Source organism: Heterodontus francisci, chromosome 45 (assembly GCF_036365525.1).
Source record: "Heterodontus francisci isolate sHetFra1 chromosome 45, sHetFra1.hap1, whole genome shotgun sequence".
Taxonomy (NCBI): Eukaryota; Metazoa; Chordata; class Chondrichthyes; order Heterodontiformes; family Heterodontidae; genus Heterodontus; species Heterodontus francisci.
Window position 1 is genome coordinate 2,478,722 of NC_090415.1, and position 18,885 is coordinate 2,497,606.

Sequence of the window (18,885 nt, forward strand, 5' to 3'; positions counted from 1 at the left end):
TCTGGATTATGGAGATCAAGTCCTAGAGTATATACATCTCCCTCTGACAGTGCAGCACTCCCTCAGTACTGACACCGGGGGAGTGTCGGTCTGGATTATGGAGATCAAGTCCTAGAGTATATACATCTCCCTCCGACAGTGCAGCACTCCCTCAGTACTGACACCGGGGGAGTGTCGGTCTGGATTATGGAGATCAAGTCCTAGAGTATATACATCTCCCTTCGACAGTGCAGCACTCCCTCAGTACTGACACCGGGGGAGTGTCGGTCTGGATTATGGAGATCAAGTCCTAGAGTATATACATCTCCCTCTGACAGTGCAGCACTCCCTCAGTACTGACACCGGGGGAGTGTCGGTCTGGATTATAGAGATCAAGTCCTAGAGTATATACATCTCCCTCTGACAGTGCAGCACTCCCTCAGTACTGGCACCGGGGGAGTGTCGGTCTGGATTATGGAGATCAAGTCCTAGAGTATATACATCTCCCTCTGACAGTGCAGCACTCCCTCAGTACTGACACTGGGGGAGTGTCGGCCTGGATTATGGAGCTCAAATCGTTTATTTACATTCGTTGAAACATTTACAGAGTGAGAGACCGAAATAGAGACAGAGACAGAGAGAGAGACAGAGCGAGAGATAGAGAGCGACAGAGAGAGACAGACAGACAGAGGCAGAGACAGAGAGAGAGAGAGACAGACAGTAAGAGACAGAGAGAGAGAGGGAGAGAGACAGAGAGAGAGAGACAGAGAGAGAGAGAGGAGACAAAGAGAGAGAGAGACAGACAGAGAGATAGACAGAGAGACAGACAGAGAGAGAGATGGAGAGAGAGACAGAGAGAGAGACACAGAGAGAGAGCGACAAAGAGAGAGGGAGACAGAGAGAGACAGACAGAGAGAGAGACAGAGAGACAGACAGAGAGAGACACATACAGAGAAAGAGAGAGACAGAGAGAGAGAGACATACAGAGAAAGAGAGAGACAGAGAGAGAGAGAGAGACAGAGACAGAGAGAGAGAGAGAGAGACAGAGAGAGAGAGACAAAGAGAGAGACAGAGACAGAGAGACAGAGAGAGACAGAGAGACAGAGAGAGAGACAGAGACAGAGAGAGACAGAGAGACAGTGAGAGAGAGACAGAGAGACAGAAAGACAGAGAGCGACAGAGAGACAGAGAGACAGACAGAGACTGAGAGAGACAGAGAGACAGAGAGAGACAGAGACAGAGAGACAGTGAGAGAGACAGAGAGACAGAGAGCGACAGAGAGACAGTGAGAGAGAGAGAGAGACAGACAGACAGAGAGCGACAGAGAGACGGAGAGAGAGACAGAGACAGAGAGACAGTGAGAGAGACAGAGAGACAGAGAGCGACAGAGAGAGGGACAGACAAAGAGAGACAGAGACAGAGACAGAGACAGAGAGAGAGGAGACGGAGAGAGACAGAGACAGAGACAGAGACAGAGAGACAGTGAGAGAGACAGAGAGCGACAGAGAGAGAGACAGAGACAGAGAGAGACAGAGAGAGACAGAGACAGAGAGAGAGAGACAGAGACAGAGAGAGAGGAGACAGAGAGAGAGAGAGAGTCAGAGAGACAGAGAGCGACAGAGAGAGAGAGAGACAGAGAGAGACAGAGACAGAGAGAGTCAGAGAGACAGAGAGCGACAGAGAGAGAGAGAGACAGAGAGAGACAGAGACAGAGAGAGAGAGAGAGACAGAGACAGAGAGAGAGAGAGACAGAGACAGAGACAGAGAGAGAGGAGACAGAGAGACTTTCTCTCACTGTTCCCTCTTGTTTCATACAGACAGTCCAGGATGCAGTGTGAGTTGTCAGGTAGCTTTTATTGTCGCTTGTGTACAGACAGGGTCAGTCCCGGCCCCAGGCGGGCCGCACACCTCGCTCCCCTCACTCGTACAGGAACGGCTCTGCGCAGCTTTTCCAGTCGACCAGCTCCTCGGCCTTGAACCACAGGGCCACCTCCTTTTTCGCGGTCTCCAGTGAGTCACTGCCGTGGATGATGTTCCTGAGGGCCGGGGAGGAGGAGCACGAGAGAGAGAGAGAGAGAGGTCATGGGCCAGAGAGCAAGGGTCAAGCCCGTCAGCGCACAGCAAGAACCCACCAATAGCGGTGTGAAGACTGACCAGAACCCGTCTGTGTCCGCGTTAGTGATGTTGTCTGAGGGATAATAAATGGGCCCCAGGACACCGGGGAGAAATCCCTCCCTCCCCTTACTGTTCCACCAATACTGACCCTGGGATATTTTCCACCCAACTGAGAGGGCCGACCGAGTCCTTGGTGTGGTCAAACTGAGGGAGATGGAGAGTGGAACTGTGCACAGTGCTCCAAGTGTGGTCAAACTGAGGGATATGGAGAGTGGAACTGTGCACAGTGCTCCGAGTGTGGTCTAACCGAGGGATATGGAGACTGGAACTGTGCACAGTGCTCCAAGTGTGGTCTAACCAAGGGATATGGAGAGTGGAACTGTGCACAGTGCTCCAAGTGTGGTCTAACCGAGGGATATGGAGAGTGGAACTGTGCACAGTGCTCCAAGTGTGGTCTAACCCAGGGATATGGAGACTGGAACTGTGCACAGTGCTCCAAGTGTGGTCTAACGGAGGGATATGGAGAGTGGAACTGTGCACAGTGCTCCAAGTGTGGTCTAACCAAGGGATATGGAGAGTGGAACTGTGCACAGTGCTCCAAGTGTGATCTAACCAAGGGATATGGAGAGTGGAACTGTGCACAGTGCTCCAAGTGTGGTCTAACCCAGGGATATGGAGACTGGAACTGTGCACAGTGCTCCAAGTGTGGTCTAACCAAGGGATATGGAGAGTGGAACTGTACACAGTGCTCCAAGTGTGGTCTAACCGAGGGATATGGAGACTGGAACTGTGCACAGTGCTCCAAGTGTGGTCTAACCAAGGGATATGGAGACTGGAACTGTGCACAGTGCTCCAAGTGTGGTCTAACCGAGGGATATGGAGAGTGGAACTGTGCACAGTGCTCCAAGTGTGTTCTAACCGAGGGATATGGAGAGTGGAACTGTACACAGTGCTCCAAGTGTGGTCTAACGGAGGGATATGGAGAGTGGAACTGTGCACAGTGCTCCAAGTGTGGTCTAACTGAGGGATATGGAGAGTGGAACTGTGCACAGTGCTCCAAGTGTGGTCAAACCAAGGGATATGGAGAGTGGAACTGTGCACAGTGCTCCATGTGTGGTCTAACCAGGGGATATGGAGAGTGGAACTGTGCACAGTGCTCGAAGTGTGGTCTACCTGAGGGATATGGAGAGTGGAACTGTGCACAGTGCTCCAAGTGTGGTCTAACCCAGGGATATGGAGACTGGAACTGTGCACAGTGCTCCAAGTGTGGTCTAACGGAGGGATATGGAGAGTGGAACTGTGCACAGTGCTCCATGTGTGGTCTAACCGAGGGATATGGAGACTGGAACTGTGCACAGTGCTCCAAGTGTGGTCTAACTGAGGGATATGGAGAGTGGAACTGTGCACAGTGCTCCAAGTGTGGTCTAACTGAGGGATATGGAGAGTGGAACTGTGCACAGTGCTCCAAGTGTGGTCTAACTGAGGGATATGGAGAGTGGAACTGTGCACAGTGCTCCAAGTGTGGTCTAACTGAGGGATATGGAGAGTGGAACTGTGCACAGTGCTCCAAGTGTGGTCTAACCCAGGGATATGGAGAGTGGAACTGTGCACAGTGCTCCGAGTGTGGTCTAACCCGGGGATATGGAGAGTGGAACTGTGCACAGTGCTCCGAGTGTGGTCTAACCTGGGGATATGGAGAGAGGAACTGTGCACAGTGCTCCAAGTGTGGTCTAACCCAGGGATATGGAGAGTGGAACTGTGCACAGTGCTCCAAGTGTGGTCTAACCCGGGGATATGGAGAGTGGAACTGTGCACAGTGCTCCAAGTGTGGTCTAACTGAGGGATATGGAGAGTGGAACTGTGCACAGTGCTCCAAGTGTGGTCTAACTGAGGGATATGGAGAGTGGAACTGTGCACAGTGCTCCAAGTGTGGTCTAACCCAGGGATATGGAGAGTGGAACTGTGCACAGTGCTCCGAGTGTGGTCTAACCCGGGGATATGGAGAGTGGAACTGTGCACAGTGCTCCGAGTGTGGTCTAACCTGGGGATATGGAGAGAGGAACTGTGCACAGTGCTCCAAGTGTGGTCTAACCCAGGGATATGGAGAGTGGAACTGTGCACAGTGCTCCAAGTGTGGTCTAACCTGGGGATATGGAGAGAGGAACTGTGCACAGTGCTCCAAGTGTGGTCTAACCTGGGGATATGGAGAGTGGAACTGTGCACAGTGCTCCAAGTGTGGTCTAACCGAGGGATATGGAGAGTGGAACTGTGCACAGTGCTCCAAGTGTGGTCTAACCCGGGGATATGGAGACTGGAACTGTGCACAGTGCTCCAAGTGTGGTCTAACCTGGGGATATGGAGAGAGGAACTGTGCACAGTGCTCCAAGTGTGGTCTAACCCAGGGATATGGAGAGTGGAACTGTGCACAGTGCTCCAAGTGTGGTCTAACTGAGGGATATGGAGACTGGAACTGTGCACAGTGCTCCCAGTGTGGTCTAACTGAGGGATACGGAGACTGGAACTGTGCACAGTGCTCCAAGTGTGGTCTAACTGAGGGATATGGAGAGTGGAACTGTGCACAGTGCTCCAAGTATGGTCTAACCAGGGGATATGGAGAGTGGAACTAATTGAATAGCAGAAAGTGTTCAGCGGCTGGTGGGTTGTTTTTTCATTATGTTCTACATTTCTCCACTTTCATTACCTTCCAACTTGCACACACAAATCCCCTCGGATGGTTCCAGGCTTCGAGTCTGCAGGGTTTGTCTCTCCAAGCATATCACGGCTAATCTTCACGATATTCTGACCCTCCCAACACTTCCAGAGACAAAAAGAGAAAGAACGCCAGTCAGTGTACAGATATCACCCTGAGAGAGAGAGGGACTGAGAGACACCAGTCAGTGTACAGATATCACCCTGAGAGAGAGACTGAGAGACAGCAGTCAGTGTACAGATATCACCCTGAGAGAGAGGGAGACTGAGAGACACCAGTCAGTGTACAGATATCACCCTGAGAGAGAGGGAGACTGAGAGACACCAGTCAGTGTACAGATATCACCCTGAGAGAGAGAGGGACTGAGAGACACCAGTCAGTGTACAGATATCACCCTGAGAGAGAGACTGAGAGACAGCAGTCAGTGTACAGATATCACCCTGAGAGAGAGGGACTGAGAGACACCAGTCAGTGTACAGATATCACCCTGAGAGAGAGGGAGACTGACAGACAGTAGTCAGTGTACAGATATCATCCTGAGAGAGAGACTGAGAGACACCAGTCAGTGTACAGATATCACCCTGAGAGAGAGGGGACTGAGAGACACTAGTCGGTGTACAGATATCATCCTGAGAGAGAGACTGAGAGACAGCAGTCAGTGTACAGATATCACCCTGAGAGAGAGGGACTGAGAGACACCAGTCAGTGTACAGATATCACCCTGAGAGAGAGGGAGACTGACAGACAGTAGTCAGTGTACAGATATCATCCTGAGAGAGAGACTGAGAGACACCAGTCAGTGTACAGATATCACCCTGAGAGAGAGGGGACTGAGAGACACTAGTCGGTGTACAGATATCTCCCTGAGAGAGAGGGGACTGAGAGACACCAGTCAGTGTACAGATATCACCCTGAGAGAGAGGGGACTGAGAGACACCAGTCAGTGTACAGATATCACCCTGAGAGAGAGGGACTGAGAGACACCAGTCAGTGTACAGATATCACCCTGAGAGAGAGGGACTGAGAGACACCAGTCAGTGTACAGATATCACCCTGAGAGAGAGGGAGACTGAGAGACACCAGTCAGTGTACAGATATCACCCTGAGAGAGAGGGGACTGAGAGACACCAGTCAGTGTACAGATATCACCCTGAGAGAGAGGGGACTGAGAGACACCAGTCAGTGTACAGATATCACCCTGAGAGAGAGAGGGGACTGAGAGACAGGGGGACTCAGAGACCCCGGGAAGCGTACAGGGGTACCTACACGACATGGACTGCAGTGATTCAGGAAGGCAGCCTAACAGCACCTTCTGAAGGGGCAGTTAGGGATCGGCAGCTGATTTTGGCCTTGCCAGCGACCTCAAAACCCCGCCAAAGAATGGAACGTTCATCGCACAAATGGACAATTTGCGGGAAGCACTGCAAAGCAGAATAGGCCTGAAGCCTGACCAGGTAGGCCCTGGGCAACTTACCATGGCGACAAAGGGACCAGCTGACGTGAACTTGCAAAGGCCCGCGTAGAATGGCTTATCCTTCAGATCGATGTAATGTTGTTTGGCCATGTCTTCTGTGGGCTGAAGGTCGAGGAGGAGGAACAAGAGAAAATGTTAGCAAGGGTTAAAAAGGGCAATGAGGACGAAGAGCATGAGGCCTCCCCATAGGAGAGGAGTGGGATATATCAGTGTTACAGTGAGGAGTGTGGGATATATCAGTGTGTTACAGTGAAGGGTGTGGGATATATCAGTTTGTTACAGTGAGGGGTGTGGGATATATCAGAGTGTTACAGTGAGGGGTGTGGGATATATCAGAGTGTTACAGTGAGGGGTGTGGGATATATCAGTGTGTTACAGTGAGAGGTGTGGGGATATATCAGAGTGTTACAGTGAGGGGTGTGGGATATATCAGAGTGTTACAGTGAGGGGTGTGGGATATATCAGTGTGTTACAGTGAGGGGTGTGGGATATATCAGAGTGTTACAGTGAGGGGTGTGGGATATATCAGAGTGTTACAGTGAGGGGTGTGGGATATATCAGAGTGTTACAGTGAGGGGTGTGGGATATATCAGTGTGTTACAGTGAGGGGTGTGGGATATATCAGAGTGTTACAGTGAGGGGTGTGGGATATATCAGAGTGTTACAGTGAGGGGTGTGGGATATATCAGTGTGTTACAGTGAGGGGTGTGGGATATATAGTTTGTTACAGTGAGGGGTGTGGGATATATCAGAGTGTTACAGTGAGGGGTGTGGGATATATCAGAGTGTCACAGTGAGGTGTGTGGGATATATCAGAGTGTTACAGTGAGGGGTGTGGGATATATCAGAGTGTTACAGTGAGGTGTGTGGGATATATCAGAGTGTTACAGTGAGGTGTGTGGGGTATATCAGAGTGTTACAGTGAGGGATGTGGGATATATCAGAGTGTTACAGTGAGGAGTGTGGGATATATCAGAGTGTTACAGTGAGGTGTGTGGGAAATATCAGTGTTACAGTGAGGTGTGTGGGATATATCAGAGTGTTACAGTGAGGGGTGTGGGATATATCAGAGTGTTACAGTGAGGAGTGTGGGAAATATCAGTGTTACAGTGAGGGGTGTGGGATATATCAGAGTGTCACAGTGAGGTGTGTGGGATATATCAGAGTGTTACAGTGAGGGGTGTGGGATATATCAGAGTGTTACAGTGAGGGGTGTGGGATATATCAGAGTGTCACAGTGAGGGGTGTGGGGTATATCAGAGTGTTACAGTGAGGAGTGTGGGGTATATCAGAGTGTTACAGTGAGGTGTGTGGGGTATATCAGAGTGTCACAGTGAGGTGTGTGGGATATATCAGAGTGTTACAGTGAGGGGTGTGGGATATATCAGAGTGTTACAGTGAGGGGTGTGGGATATATCAGAGTGTTACAGTGAGGTGTGTGGGGTATATCAGAGTGTTACAGTGAGGGGTGTGGGATATATCAGTGTTACAGTGAGGGGTGTGGGATATATCAGAGTGTCACAGTGAGGTGTGTGGGATATATCAGTGTGTTACAGTGAGGGGTGTGGGATATATCAGAGTGTTACAGTGAGGGGTGTGGGGTATATCAGTGTGTTACAGTGAGGGGTGTGGGGTATATCAGAGTGTTACAGTGAGGGGTGTGGGATATATCAGAGTGTTACAGTGAGGGGTGTGGGATATATCAGAGTGTTACAGTGAGGGGTGTGGGATATATCAGAGTGTTACAGTGAGGGGTGTGGGATATATCAGAGTGTCACAGTGAGGTGTGTGGGATATATCAGTGTGTTACAGTGAGGGGTGTGGGATATATCAGAGTGTTACAGTGAGGGGTGTGGGGTATATCAGTGTGTTACAGTGAGGGGTGTGGGGTATATCAGAGTGTTACAGTGAGGGGTGTGGGATATATCAGAGTGTTACAGTGAGGTGTGTGGGATATATCAGAGTGTTACAGTGAGGGGTGTGGTATATATCAGAGTGTAGCAGTGAGAGGTGTGGGATATATCAGAGTGTTACAGTGAGGTGTGTGGGATATATCAGTGTGTTACAGTGAGGGTTGTGGGATATATCAGTGTGTTACAGTGAGGGGTGTGGGATATATCAGAGTGTTACAGTGAGGGGTGTGGGATATATCAGAGTGTTACAGTGAGGGGTGTGGGATATATCAGAGTGTTACAGTGAGGGGTGTGGGATATATCAGAGTGTTACAGTGAGGGGTGTGGGATATATCAGAGTGTTACAGTGAGGGGTGTGGGATATATCAGAGTGTTACAGTGAGGGGTGTGGGGTATATCAGAGTGTTACAGTGAGGGGTGTGGGATACATCAGTGTTACAGTGAGGTGTGTGGGGTATATCAGAGTGTTACAGTGAGGGGTGTGGTATATATCAGAGTGTAGCAGTGAGAGGTGTGGGATATATCAGAGTGTTACAGTGAGGGGTGTGGGATATATCAGAGTGTTACAGTGAGGGGTGTGGGATATATCAGAGTGTAGCAGTGAGAGGTGTGGGATATATCAGAGTGTTACAGTGAGGGGTGTGGGATATATCAGAGTGTTACAGTGAGGGGTGTGGGATATATCAGAGTGTTACAGTGAGGGGTGTGGGATATATCAGAGTGTTACAGTGAGGGGTGTGGGATATATCAGAGTGTTACAGTGAGGGGTGTGGGATATATCAGAGTGTTACAGTGAGGGGTGTGGGATATATCAGAGTGTTACAGTGAGGGGTGTGGGATATATCAGAGTGTTACAGTGAGGGGTGTGGGGTATATCAGAGTGTTACAGTGAGGGGTGTGGGATACATCAGTGTTACAGTGAGGTGTGTGGGGTATATCAGAGTGTTACAGTGAGGGGTGTGGTATATATCAGAGTGTAGCAGTGAGAGGTGTGGGATATATCAGAGTGTTACAGTGAGGGGTGTGGGATATATCAGAGTGTTACAGTGAGGGGTGTGGGATATATCAGAGTGTTACAGTGAGGGGTGTGGGATATATCAGAGTGTTACAGTGAGGGGTGTGGGATATATCAGAGTGTTACAGTGAGGGGTGTGGGTTATATCAGAGTGTTACAGTGAGGGGTTTGGGATATATCAGAGTGTTACAGTGAGTGGTGTGGGGTATATCAGAGTGTTACAGTGAGGGGTGTGGGATATATCAGAGTGTTACAGGGAGGGGTGTGGGATATATCAGAGAGTTACCGTGAGGGGTGTGGGATATATCAGAGTGTTACAGTGAGGGTGTGGGATATATCAGAGTGTTACAGTGAGGGGTGTGGGATATATCAGAGTGTTACAGTGAGGTGTGTGGGATATATCAGTGTGTTACAGTGAGGGGTGTGGGATATATCAGTGTTACAGTGAGGGGTTTGGGATATATCAGAGTGTTACAGTGAGGGGTGTGGGATATATCAGAGTGTTACAGTGAGGGTGTGGGATATATCAGAGTGTTACAGTGAGGGTGTGGGATATATCAGAGTGTTACAGTGAGGGGTGTGGGATATACCAGAGTGTTACAGTGAGGGGTTTGGGATATATCAGAGTGTTACAGTGAGGGGTGTGGGATATATCAGAGTGTTACAGTGAGGGTGTGGGATATATCAGAGTGTTACAGTGAGGGGTTTGGGATATATCAGAGTGTTACAGTGAGTGGTGTGGGATATATCAGTGTGTTACAGTGAGGGGTGTGGGATATATCAGTGTTACAGTGAGGGGTGTGAGATATATCAGAGTGTTACAGTGAGGGGTGTGGGATATACCAGAGTGTTACAGTGAGGGGTGTGGGATATATCAGTGTTACAGTGAGGGGTGTGAGATATATCAGAGTGTTACAGTGAGGGGTGTGGGGTATATCAGTGTGTTACAGTGAGGGTTGTGGGATATATCAGAGTGTTACAGTGAGGGGTGTGGGATATATCAGAGTGTTACAGTGAGGGGTGTGGGGTATATCAGTGTGTTACAGTGAGGGTTGTGGGATATATCAGAGTGTTACAGTGAGGTGTGTGGGATATATCAGAGTGTTACAGTGAGGGGTGTGGGATATATCAGAGTGTTACAGTGAGGGGTGTGGGATATATCAGAGTGTTACAGTGAGGTGTGTGGGGTATATCAGAGTGTTACAGTGAGGGGTGTGGGATATATCAGTGTTACAGTGAGGGGTGTGGGATATATCAGAGTGTCACAGTAAGGTGTGTGGGATATATCAGTGTGTTACAGTGAGGGGTGTGGGATATATCAGAGTGTTACAGTGAGGGGTGTGGGGTATATCAGTGTGTTACAGTGAGGGGTGTGGGGTATATCAGAGTGTTACAGTGAGGGGTGTGGGATATATCAGAGTGTTACAGTGAGGGGTGTGGGATATATCAGAGTGTTACAGTGAGGGGTGTGGGATATATCAGAGTGTTACAGTGAGGGGTGTGGGATATATCAGAGTGTTACAGTGAGGGTTGTGGGATATATCAGTGTGTTACAGTGAGGGGTGTGGGATATATCAGAGTGTTACAGTGAGGGTGTGGGATATACCAGAGTGTTACAGTGAGGGGTGTGGGATATATCAGAGTGTTACAGTGAGGGGTGTGGGATATATCAGAGTGTTACAGTGAGGGGTGTGGGATATATCAGAGTGTTACAGTGAGGGGTGTGGGATATATCAGAGTGTTACAGTGAGGGGTGTGGGATATATCAGAGTGTTACAGTGAGGAGTGTGGGAAATATCAGTGTTACAGTGAGGGGTGTGGGATATATCAGAGTGTCACAGTGAGGTGTGTGGGATATATCAGAGTGTTACAGTGAGGGGTGTGGGATATATCAGAGTGTTACAGTGAGGGGTGTGGGATATATCAGAGTGTCACAGTGAGGGGTGTGGGATATATCAGAGTGTTACAGTGAGGAGTGTGGGGTATATCAGAGTGTTACAGTGAGGTGTGTGGGGTATATCAGAGTGTCACAGTGAGGTGTGTGGGATATATCAGAGTGTTACAGTGAGGGGTGTGGGATATATCAGAGTGTTACAGTGAGGGGTGTGGGATATATCAGAGTGTTACAGTGAGGTGTGTGGGGTATATCAGAGTGTTACAGTGAGGGGTGTGGGATATATCAGTGTTACAGTGAGGGGTGTGGGATATATCAGAGTGTCACAGTGAGGTGTGTGGGATATATCAGTGTGTTACAGTGAGGGGTGTGGGATATATCAGAGTGTTACAGTGAGGGGTGTGGGGTATATCAGTGTGTTACAGTGAGGGGTGTGGGGTATATCAGAGTGTTACAGTGAGGGGTGTGGGATATATCAGAGTGTTACAGTGAGGGGTGTGGGATATATCAGAGTGTTACAGTGAGGGGTGTGGGATATATCAGAGTGTTACAGTGAGGGGTGTGGGATATATCAGAGTGTCACAGTGAGGTGTGTGGGATATATCAGTGTGTTACAGTGAGGGGTGTGGGATATATCAGAGTGTTACAGTGAGGGGTGTGGGGTATATCAGTGTGTTACAGTGAGGGGTGTGGGGTATATCAGAGTGTTACAGTGAGGGGTGTGGGATATATCAGAGTGTTACAGTGAGGTGTGTGGGATATATCAGAGTGTTACAGTGAGGGGTGTGGTATATATCAGAGTGTAGCAGTGAGAGGTGTGGGATATATCAGAGTGTTACAGTGAGGTGTGTGGGATATATCAGTGTGTTACAGTGAGGGTTGTGGGATATATCAGTGTGTTACAGTGAGGGGTGTGGGATATATCAGAGTGTTACAGTGAGGGGTGTGGGATATATCAGAGTGTTACAGTGAGGGGTGTGGGATATATCAGAGTGTTACAGTGAGGGGTGTGGGATATATCAGAGTGTTACAGTGAGGGGTGTGGGATATATCAGAGTGTTACAGTGAGGGGTGTGGGATATATCAGAGTGTTACAGTGAGGGGTGTGGGGTATATCAGAGTGTTACAGTGAGGGGTGTAGGATACATCAGTGTTACAGTGAGGTGTGTGGGGTATATCAGAGTGTTACAGTGAGGGGTGTGGTATATATCAGAGTGTAGCAGTGAGAGGTGTGGGATATATCAGAGTGTTACAGTGAGGGGTGTGGGATATATCAGAGTGTTACAGTGAGGGGTGTGGGATATATCAGAGTGTAGCAGTGAGAGGTGTGGGATATATCAGAGTGTTACAGTGAGGGGTGTGGGATATATCAGAGTGTTACAGTGAGGGGTGTGGGATATATCAGAGTGTTACAGTGAGGGGTGTGGGATATATCAGAGTGTTACAGTGAGGGGTGTGGGATATATCAGAGTGTTACAGTGAGGGGTGTGGGATATATCAGAGTGTTACAGTGAGGGGTGTGGGATATATCAGAGTGTTACAGTGAGGGGTGTGGGGTATATCAGAGTGTTACAGTGAGGGGTGTGGGATACATCAGTGTTACAGTGAGGTGTGTGGGGTATATCAGAGTGTTACAGTGAGGGGTGTGGTATATATCAGAGTGTAGCAGTGAGAGGTGTGGGATATATCAGAGTGTTACAGTGAGGGGTGTGGGATATATCAGAGTGTTACAGTGAGGTGTGTGGGATATATCAGAGTGTTACAGTGAGGGGTGTGGGATATATCAGAGTGTTACAGTGAGGGGTGTGGGATATATCAGAGTGTTACAGTGAGGGGTGTGGGTTATATCAGAGTGTTACAGTGAGGGGTTTGGGATATATCAGAGTGTTACAGTGAGTGGTGTGGGGTATATCAGAGTGTTACAGTGAGGGGTGTGGGATATATCAGAGTGTTACAGGGAGGGGTGTGGGATATATCAGAGAGTTACCGTGAGGGGTGTGGGATATATCAGAGTGTTACAGTGAGGGTGTGGGATATATCAGAGTGTTACAGTGAGGGGTGTGGGATATATCAGAGTGTTACAGTGAGGTGTGTGGGATATATCAGTGTGTTACAGTGAGGGGTGTGGGATATATCAGTGTTACAGTGAGGGGTTTGGGATATATCAGAGTGTTACAGTGAGGGGTGTGGGATATATCAGAGTGTTACAGTGAGGGTGTGGGATATATCAGAGTGTTACAGTGAGGGTGTGGGATATATCAGAGTGTTACAGTGAGGGGTGTGGGATATACCAGAGTGTTACAGTGAGGGGTTTGGGATATATCAGAGTGTTACAGTGAGGGGTGTGGGATATATCAGAGTGTTACAGTGAGGGTGTGGGATATATCAGAGTGTTACAGTGAGGGGTTTGGGATATATCAGAGTGTTACAGTGAGTGGTGTGGGATATATCAGTGTGTTACAGTGAGGGGTGTGGGATATATCAGTGTTACAGTGAGGGGTGTGAGATATATCAGAGTGTTACAGTGAGGGGTGTGGGATATACCAGAGTGTTACAGTGAGGGGTGTGGGATATATCAGTGTTACAGTGAGGGGTGTGAGATATATCAGAGTGTTACAGTGAGGGGTGTGGGGTATATCAGTGTGTTACAGTGAGGGTTGTGGGATATATCAGAGTGTTACAGTGAGGGGTGTGGGATATATCAGAGTGTTACAGTGAGGGGTGTGGGGTATATCAGTGTGTTACAGTGAGGGTTGTGGGATATATCAGAGTGTTACAGTGAGGTGTGTGGGATATATCAGAGTGTTACAGTGAGGGGTGTGGGATATATCAGAGTGTTACAGTGAGGGGTGTGGGATATATCAGATTGTTACAGTGAGGTGTGTGGGGTATATCAGAGTGTTACAGTGAGGGGTGTGGGATATATCAGTGTTACAGTGAGGGGTGTGGGATATATCAGAGTGTCACAGTGAGGTGTGTGGGATATATCAGTGTGTTACAGTGAGGGGTGTGGGATATATCAGAGTGTTACAGTGAGGGGTGTGGGGTATATCAGTGTGTTACAGTGAGGGGTGTGGGGTATATCAGAGTGTTACAGTGAGGGGTGTGGGATATATCAGAGTGTTACAGTGAGGGGTGTGGGATATATCAGAGTGTTACAGTGAGGGGTGTGGGATATATCAGAGTGTTACAGTGAGGGGTGTGGGATATATCAGAGTGTCACAGTGAGGTGTGTGGGATATATCAGTGTGTTACAGTGAGGGGTGTGGGATATATCAGAGTGTTACAGTGAGGGGTGTGGGGTATATCAGTGTGTTACAGTGAGGGGTGTGGGGTATATCAGAGTGTTACAGTGAGGGGTGTGGGATATATCAGAGTGTTACAGTGAGGTGTGTGGGATATATCAGAGTGTTACAGTGAGGGGTGTGGTATATATCAGAGTGTAGCAGTGAGAGGTGTGGGATATATCAGAGTGTTACAGTGAGGTGTGTGGGATATATCAGTGTGTTACAGTGAGGGTTGTGGGATATATCAGTGTGTTACAGTGAGGGGTGTGGGATATATCAGAGTGTTACAGTGAGGGGTGTGGGATATATCAGAGTGTTACAGTGAGGGTGTGGGATATATCAGAGTGTTACAGTGAGGGTGTGGGATATATCAGAGTGTTACAGTGAGGGGTGTGTGGGATATATCAGTGTGTTACAGTGAGGGTGTGGGATATATCAGAGTGTTACAGTGAGGGGTGTGGGATATACCAGAGTGTTACAGTGAGGGGTTTGGGATATATCAGAGTGTTACAGTGAGGGGTGTGGGTTATATCAGAGTGTTACAGTGAGGGGTGTGGGATATATCAGTGTGTTACAGTGAGGGTGTGGGATATACCAGAGTGTTACAGTGAGGGGTGTGGGATATATCAGAGTGTTACAGTGAGGGGTGTGGGATATATCAGAGTGTTACAGTGAGGGGTGTGGGGTATATCAGAGTGTTACAGTGAGGGGTGTGGGATATATCAGAGTGTTACAGTGAGGGGTGTGGGATATACCAGAGTGTTACAGTGAGGGGTGTGGGATATATCAGAGTGTTACAGTGAGGGGTGTGGGATATATCAGAGTGTTACAGTGAGGGGTGTGGGATATATCAGAGTGTTACAGTGAGGGGTGTGGGATATATCAGAGTGTTACAGTGAGGGTTGTGGGATATATCAGAGTGTTACAGTGAGGGGTGTGGGATATATCAGTATGTTACAGTGAGGGCTGTGGGATATATCAGAGTGTTACAGTGAGGAGTGTGGGATATATCAGTGTTACAGTGAGGGGTGTGGGATATATCAGAGTGTTACAGTGAGGGGTGTGGGATATATCAGAGTGTTACAGTGAGGGGTGTGGGATATATCAGTATGTTACAGTGAGGGCTGTGGGATATATCAGAGTGTTACAGTGAGGAGTGTGGGATATATCAGTGTTACAGTGAGGGGTGTGGGATATATCAGAGTGTTACAGTGAGGGCTGTGGGATAGATCAGAGTGTTACAGTGAGGGGTGTGGGATATATCAGAGTGTTACAGTGAGGGGTGTGGGATATATCAGAGTGTTACAGTGAGGGGTGTGGGATATATCAGAGTGTTGCAGTGAGGGGTGTGGGATATATCAGAGTGTTACAGTGAGGGGTGTGGGATATATCAGAGTGTTACAGTGAGGGGTGTGGGATATATCAGAGTGTTACAGTGAGGGTGTGGGATATACCAGAGTGTTACAGTGAGGGGTGTGGGATATATCAGAGTGTTACAGTGAGGGGTGTGGGATATATCAGAGTGTTACAGTGAGGGGTGTGGGATATATCAGAGTGTTACAGTGAGGGGTGTGGGATATATCAGAGTGTTACAGTGAGGTGTGTGGGATATATCAGAGTGTTACAGTGAGGGGTGTGGGATATATCAGTGTTACAGTGAGGGGTGTGGGATATATCAGAGTGTTACAGTGAGGGGTGTGAGATATATCAGAGTGTTACAGTGAGGGGTGTGGGGTATATCAGTGTGTTACAGTGAGGGTTGTGGGATATATCAGTGTGTTACAGTGAGGGGTGTGGGATATATCAGTGTTACAGTGAGGGGTGTGGGATATATCAGAGTGTTACAGTGAGGGGTGTGGGATATATCAGTGTTACAGTGAGGGGTGTGGGAAAGATCAGTGTTACAGTGAGGTGTGTGGGATATATCAGAGTGTTACAGTGAGGGGTGTGGGATATATCAGTGTTACAGTGAGGGGTGTGGGATATATCAGTGTTACAGTGAGGTGTGTGGGATATATCAGAGTGTTACAGTGAGGGGTGTGGGATATATCAGTGTTACAGTGAGGGGTGTGGGATATATCAGTGTTACAGTGAGGTGTGTGGGATATATCAGAGTGTTACAGTGAGGGGTGTGGGATATATCAGAGTGTTACAGTGAGGGGTGTGGGATATATCAGAGTGTTACAGTGAGGTGTGTGGGATATATCAGTGTGTTACAGTGAGGGGAGTGGGATATATCAGAGTGTTACAGTGAGGGGTGTGGGATATATCAGAGTGTTACAGTGAGGTGTGTGGGATATATCAGTGTGTTACAGTGAGGTGTGTGGGATATATCAGAGTGTTACAGTGAGGGGTGTGGGATATATCAGAGTGTTACAGTGAGGGTGTGGGATATATCAGAGTGTTAACGTGAGGGGTGTGGGATATATCGGTGTTACAGTGAGGTGTGTGGGATATATCAGTGTGTTACAGTGAGGGGTGTGGGATATATCAGTGTGTTACAGTGAGAGGTGTGGGATATATCAGTGTTACAGTGAGGGGTGTGGGATATATCAGAGTGTTACAGTGAGGTGTGTGGGATATATCAGAGTGTTACAGTGAGGGGTGTGGGATATATCAGAGTGTTACAGTGAGGGGTGTGGGATATATCAGAGTGTTACAGTGAGGTGTGTGGGATATATCAGTGTGTTACAGTGAGGTGTGTGGGATATATCAGTGTGTTACAGTGAGGGGTGTGGGATATATCAGTGTGTTCCAGTGAGGGGTGTGGGATATATCAGAGTATTACAGTGAGGGGTGTGGGATATATCAGAGTGTTACAGTGAGGGGTGTGGGGTATATCAGAGTGTTACAGTGAGGTGTGTGGGATATATCAGTGTGTTACAGTGAGGGGTGTGGGATATATCAGTGTGATACAGTGAGGGGTGTGGGATATATCAGAGTATTACAGTGAGGGGTGTGGGATATATCAGTGTGATACAGTGAGGGGTGTGGGATATATCAGAGTATTACAGTGAGGGGTGTGGGATATATCAGTGTTACAGTGAGGGGTGTGGGATATATCAGAGTGTTACAGTGAGGGGTGTGGGATATATCAGTGTGTTACAGTGAGGGGTGTGGGGTATATCAGAGTGTTACAGTGAGGGGTGTGGGGTATATCAGAGTGTTACAGTGAGGTGTGTGGGATATATCAGAGTGTTACAGTGAGGGGTGTGGGAAATATCAGAGTGTTACAGTGAGGGGTGTGGGGTATATCAGAGTGTTACAGTGAAGGGTGTGGGATATATCAGAGTGTTACAGTGAGGTGTGTGGGATATATCAGTGTTACAGTGAGGGGTTTGGGATATATCAGAGTGTTACAGTGAGGGGTGTGGGATATATCAGAGTGTTACAGTGAGGTGTGTGGGATATATCAGTGTTACAGTGAGGGGTTTGGGATATATCAGAGTGTTACAGTGAGGGGTGTGGGATATATCAGAGTATTACAGTGAGGGGTGTGGGATATATCAGTTTGTTACAGTGAGGGGTGTGGGAAATATCAGAGTGTTACAGTAAGGGGTGTGGGATATATCAGAGTGTTACAGTGAGGGGTGTGGGATATATCAGAGTGTTACAGTGAGGTGTGTGGGATATATCAGAGTGTTACAGTGAGGGGTGTGGGGTATATCAGAGTGTTACAGTGAGGTGTGTGGGATATATCACAGTGTTACAGTGAGGTGTGTGGGATATATCAGTGTGTTACAGTGAGGGGTGTGGGATATATCAGTGTGTTACAGTGAGGGGTGTGGGGTATATCAGAGTGTTACAGTGAGGTGTGTGGGATATATCAGTGTGTTACAGTGAGGTGTGTGGGATATATCAGTGTGTTACAGTGAGGGGTGTGGGATATATCAGAGTGTTACAGTGAGGTGTGTGGGATATATCAGTGTGTTACAGTGAGGTGTGTGGGATATATCAGTGTGTTACAGTGAGGGGTGTGGGATATATCAGAGTGTTACAGTGAGGTATGTGGGATATATCAGTGTGTTACAGTGAGGGGTGTGGGATATATCAGTGTGTTACAGTGAGGGGTGTGGGGTATATCAGAGTGTTACAGTGAGGGTTGTGGGATATATCAGAGTGTTACAGTGAGGGTGTGGGATATATCAGAGTGTTACAGTGAGGTGTGTGGGATATATCAGTGTGTTACAGTGAGGTGTGTGGGATATATCAGTGTGTTACAGTGAGGGGTGTGGGATATATCAGTGTGTTACAGTGAGGGGTGTGGGATATATCAGAGTGTTACAGTGAGGGGAGTGGGGTATATCAGAGTGTTACAGTGAGGGGTGTGGGATATATCAGAGTGTTACAGTGAGGGGTGTGGGATATATCAGAGTGTTACAGTGAGGTGTGTGGGATATATCAGAGTGTTACAGTGAAGGGTGTGGGGTACATCACACTGTTACAGTGAGGGGTGTGGGGTATATCAGAGTGTTTCAGTGAGGGGTGTGGGGTATAT

At 48.3% G+C, this 18,885-nt stretch overlaps 1 protein-coding gene across 3 annotated transcripts in view; it reads right to left on the minus strand.

Moving 5' to 3' along the window:
• Positions 1–1,825: 1,825 nt before the first annotated feature.
• Positions 1,826–18,885, minus strand: part of LOC137356189 (nucleoside diphosphate kinase A-like) — a 30,998-nt gene continuing 13,938 nt past the window's right edge. For all 3 annotated transcript variants that reach the window (XM_068022038.1, XM_068022040.1, XM_068022039.1), the window contains exons 3-5: positions 6,279–6,380; positions 4,796–4,908; positions 1,826–2,015 (exon numbers count right to left, since the gene is read on the minus strand). In XM_068022038.1, the coding sequence (XP_067878139.1) occupies positions 1,898–2,015; positions 4,796–4,908; positions 6,279–6,380 (333 nt within the window). In that variant the 3' untranslated portion in view covers positions 1,826–1,897. The remainder of the gene's footprint in view (positions 2,016–4,795; positions 4,909–6,278; positions 6,381–18,885) is intronic.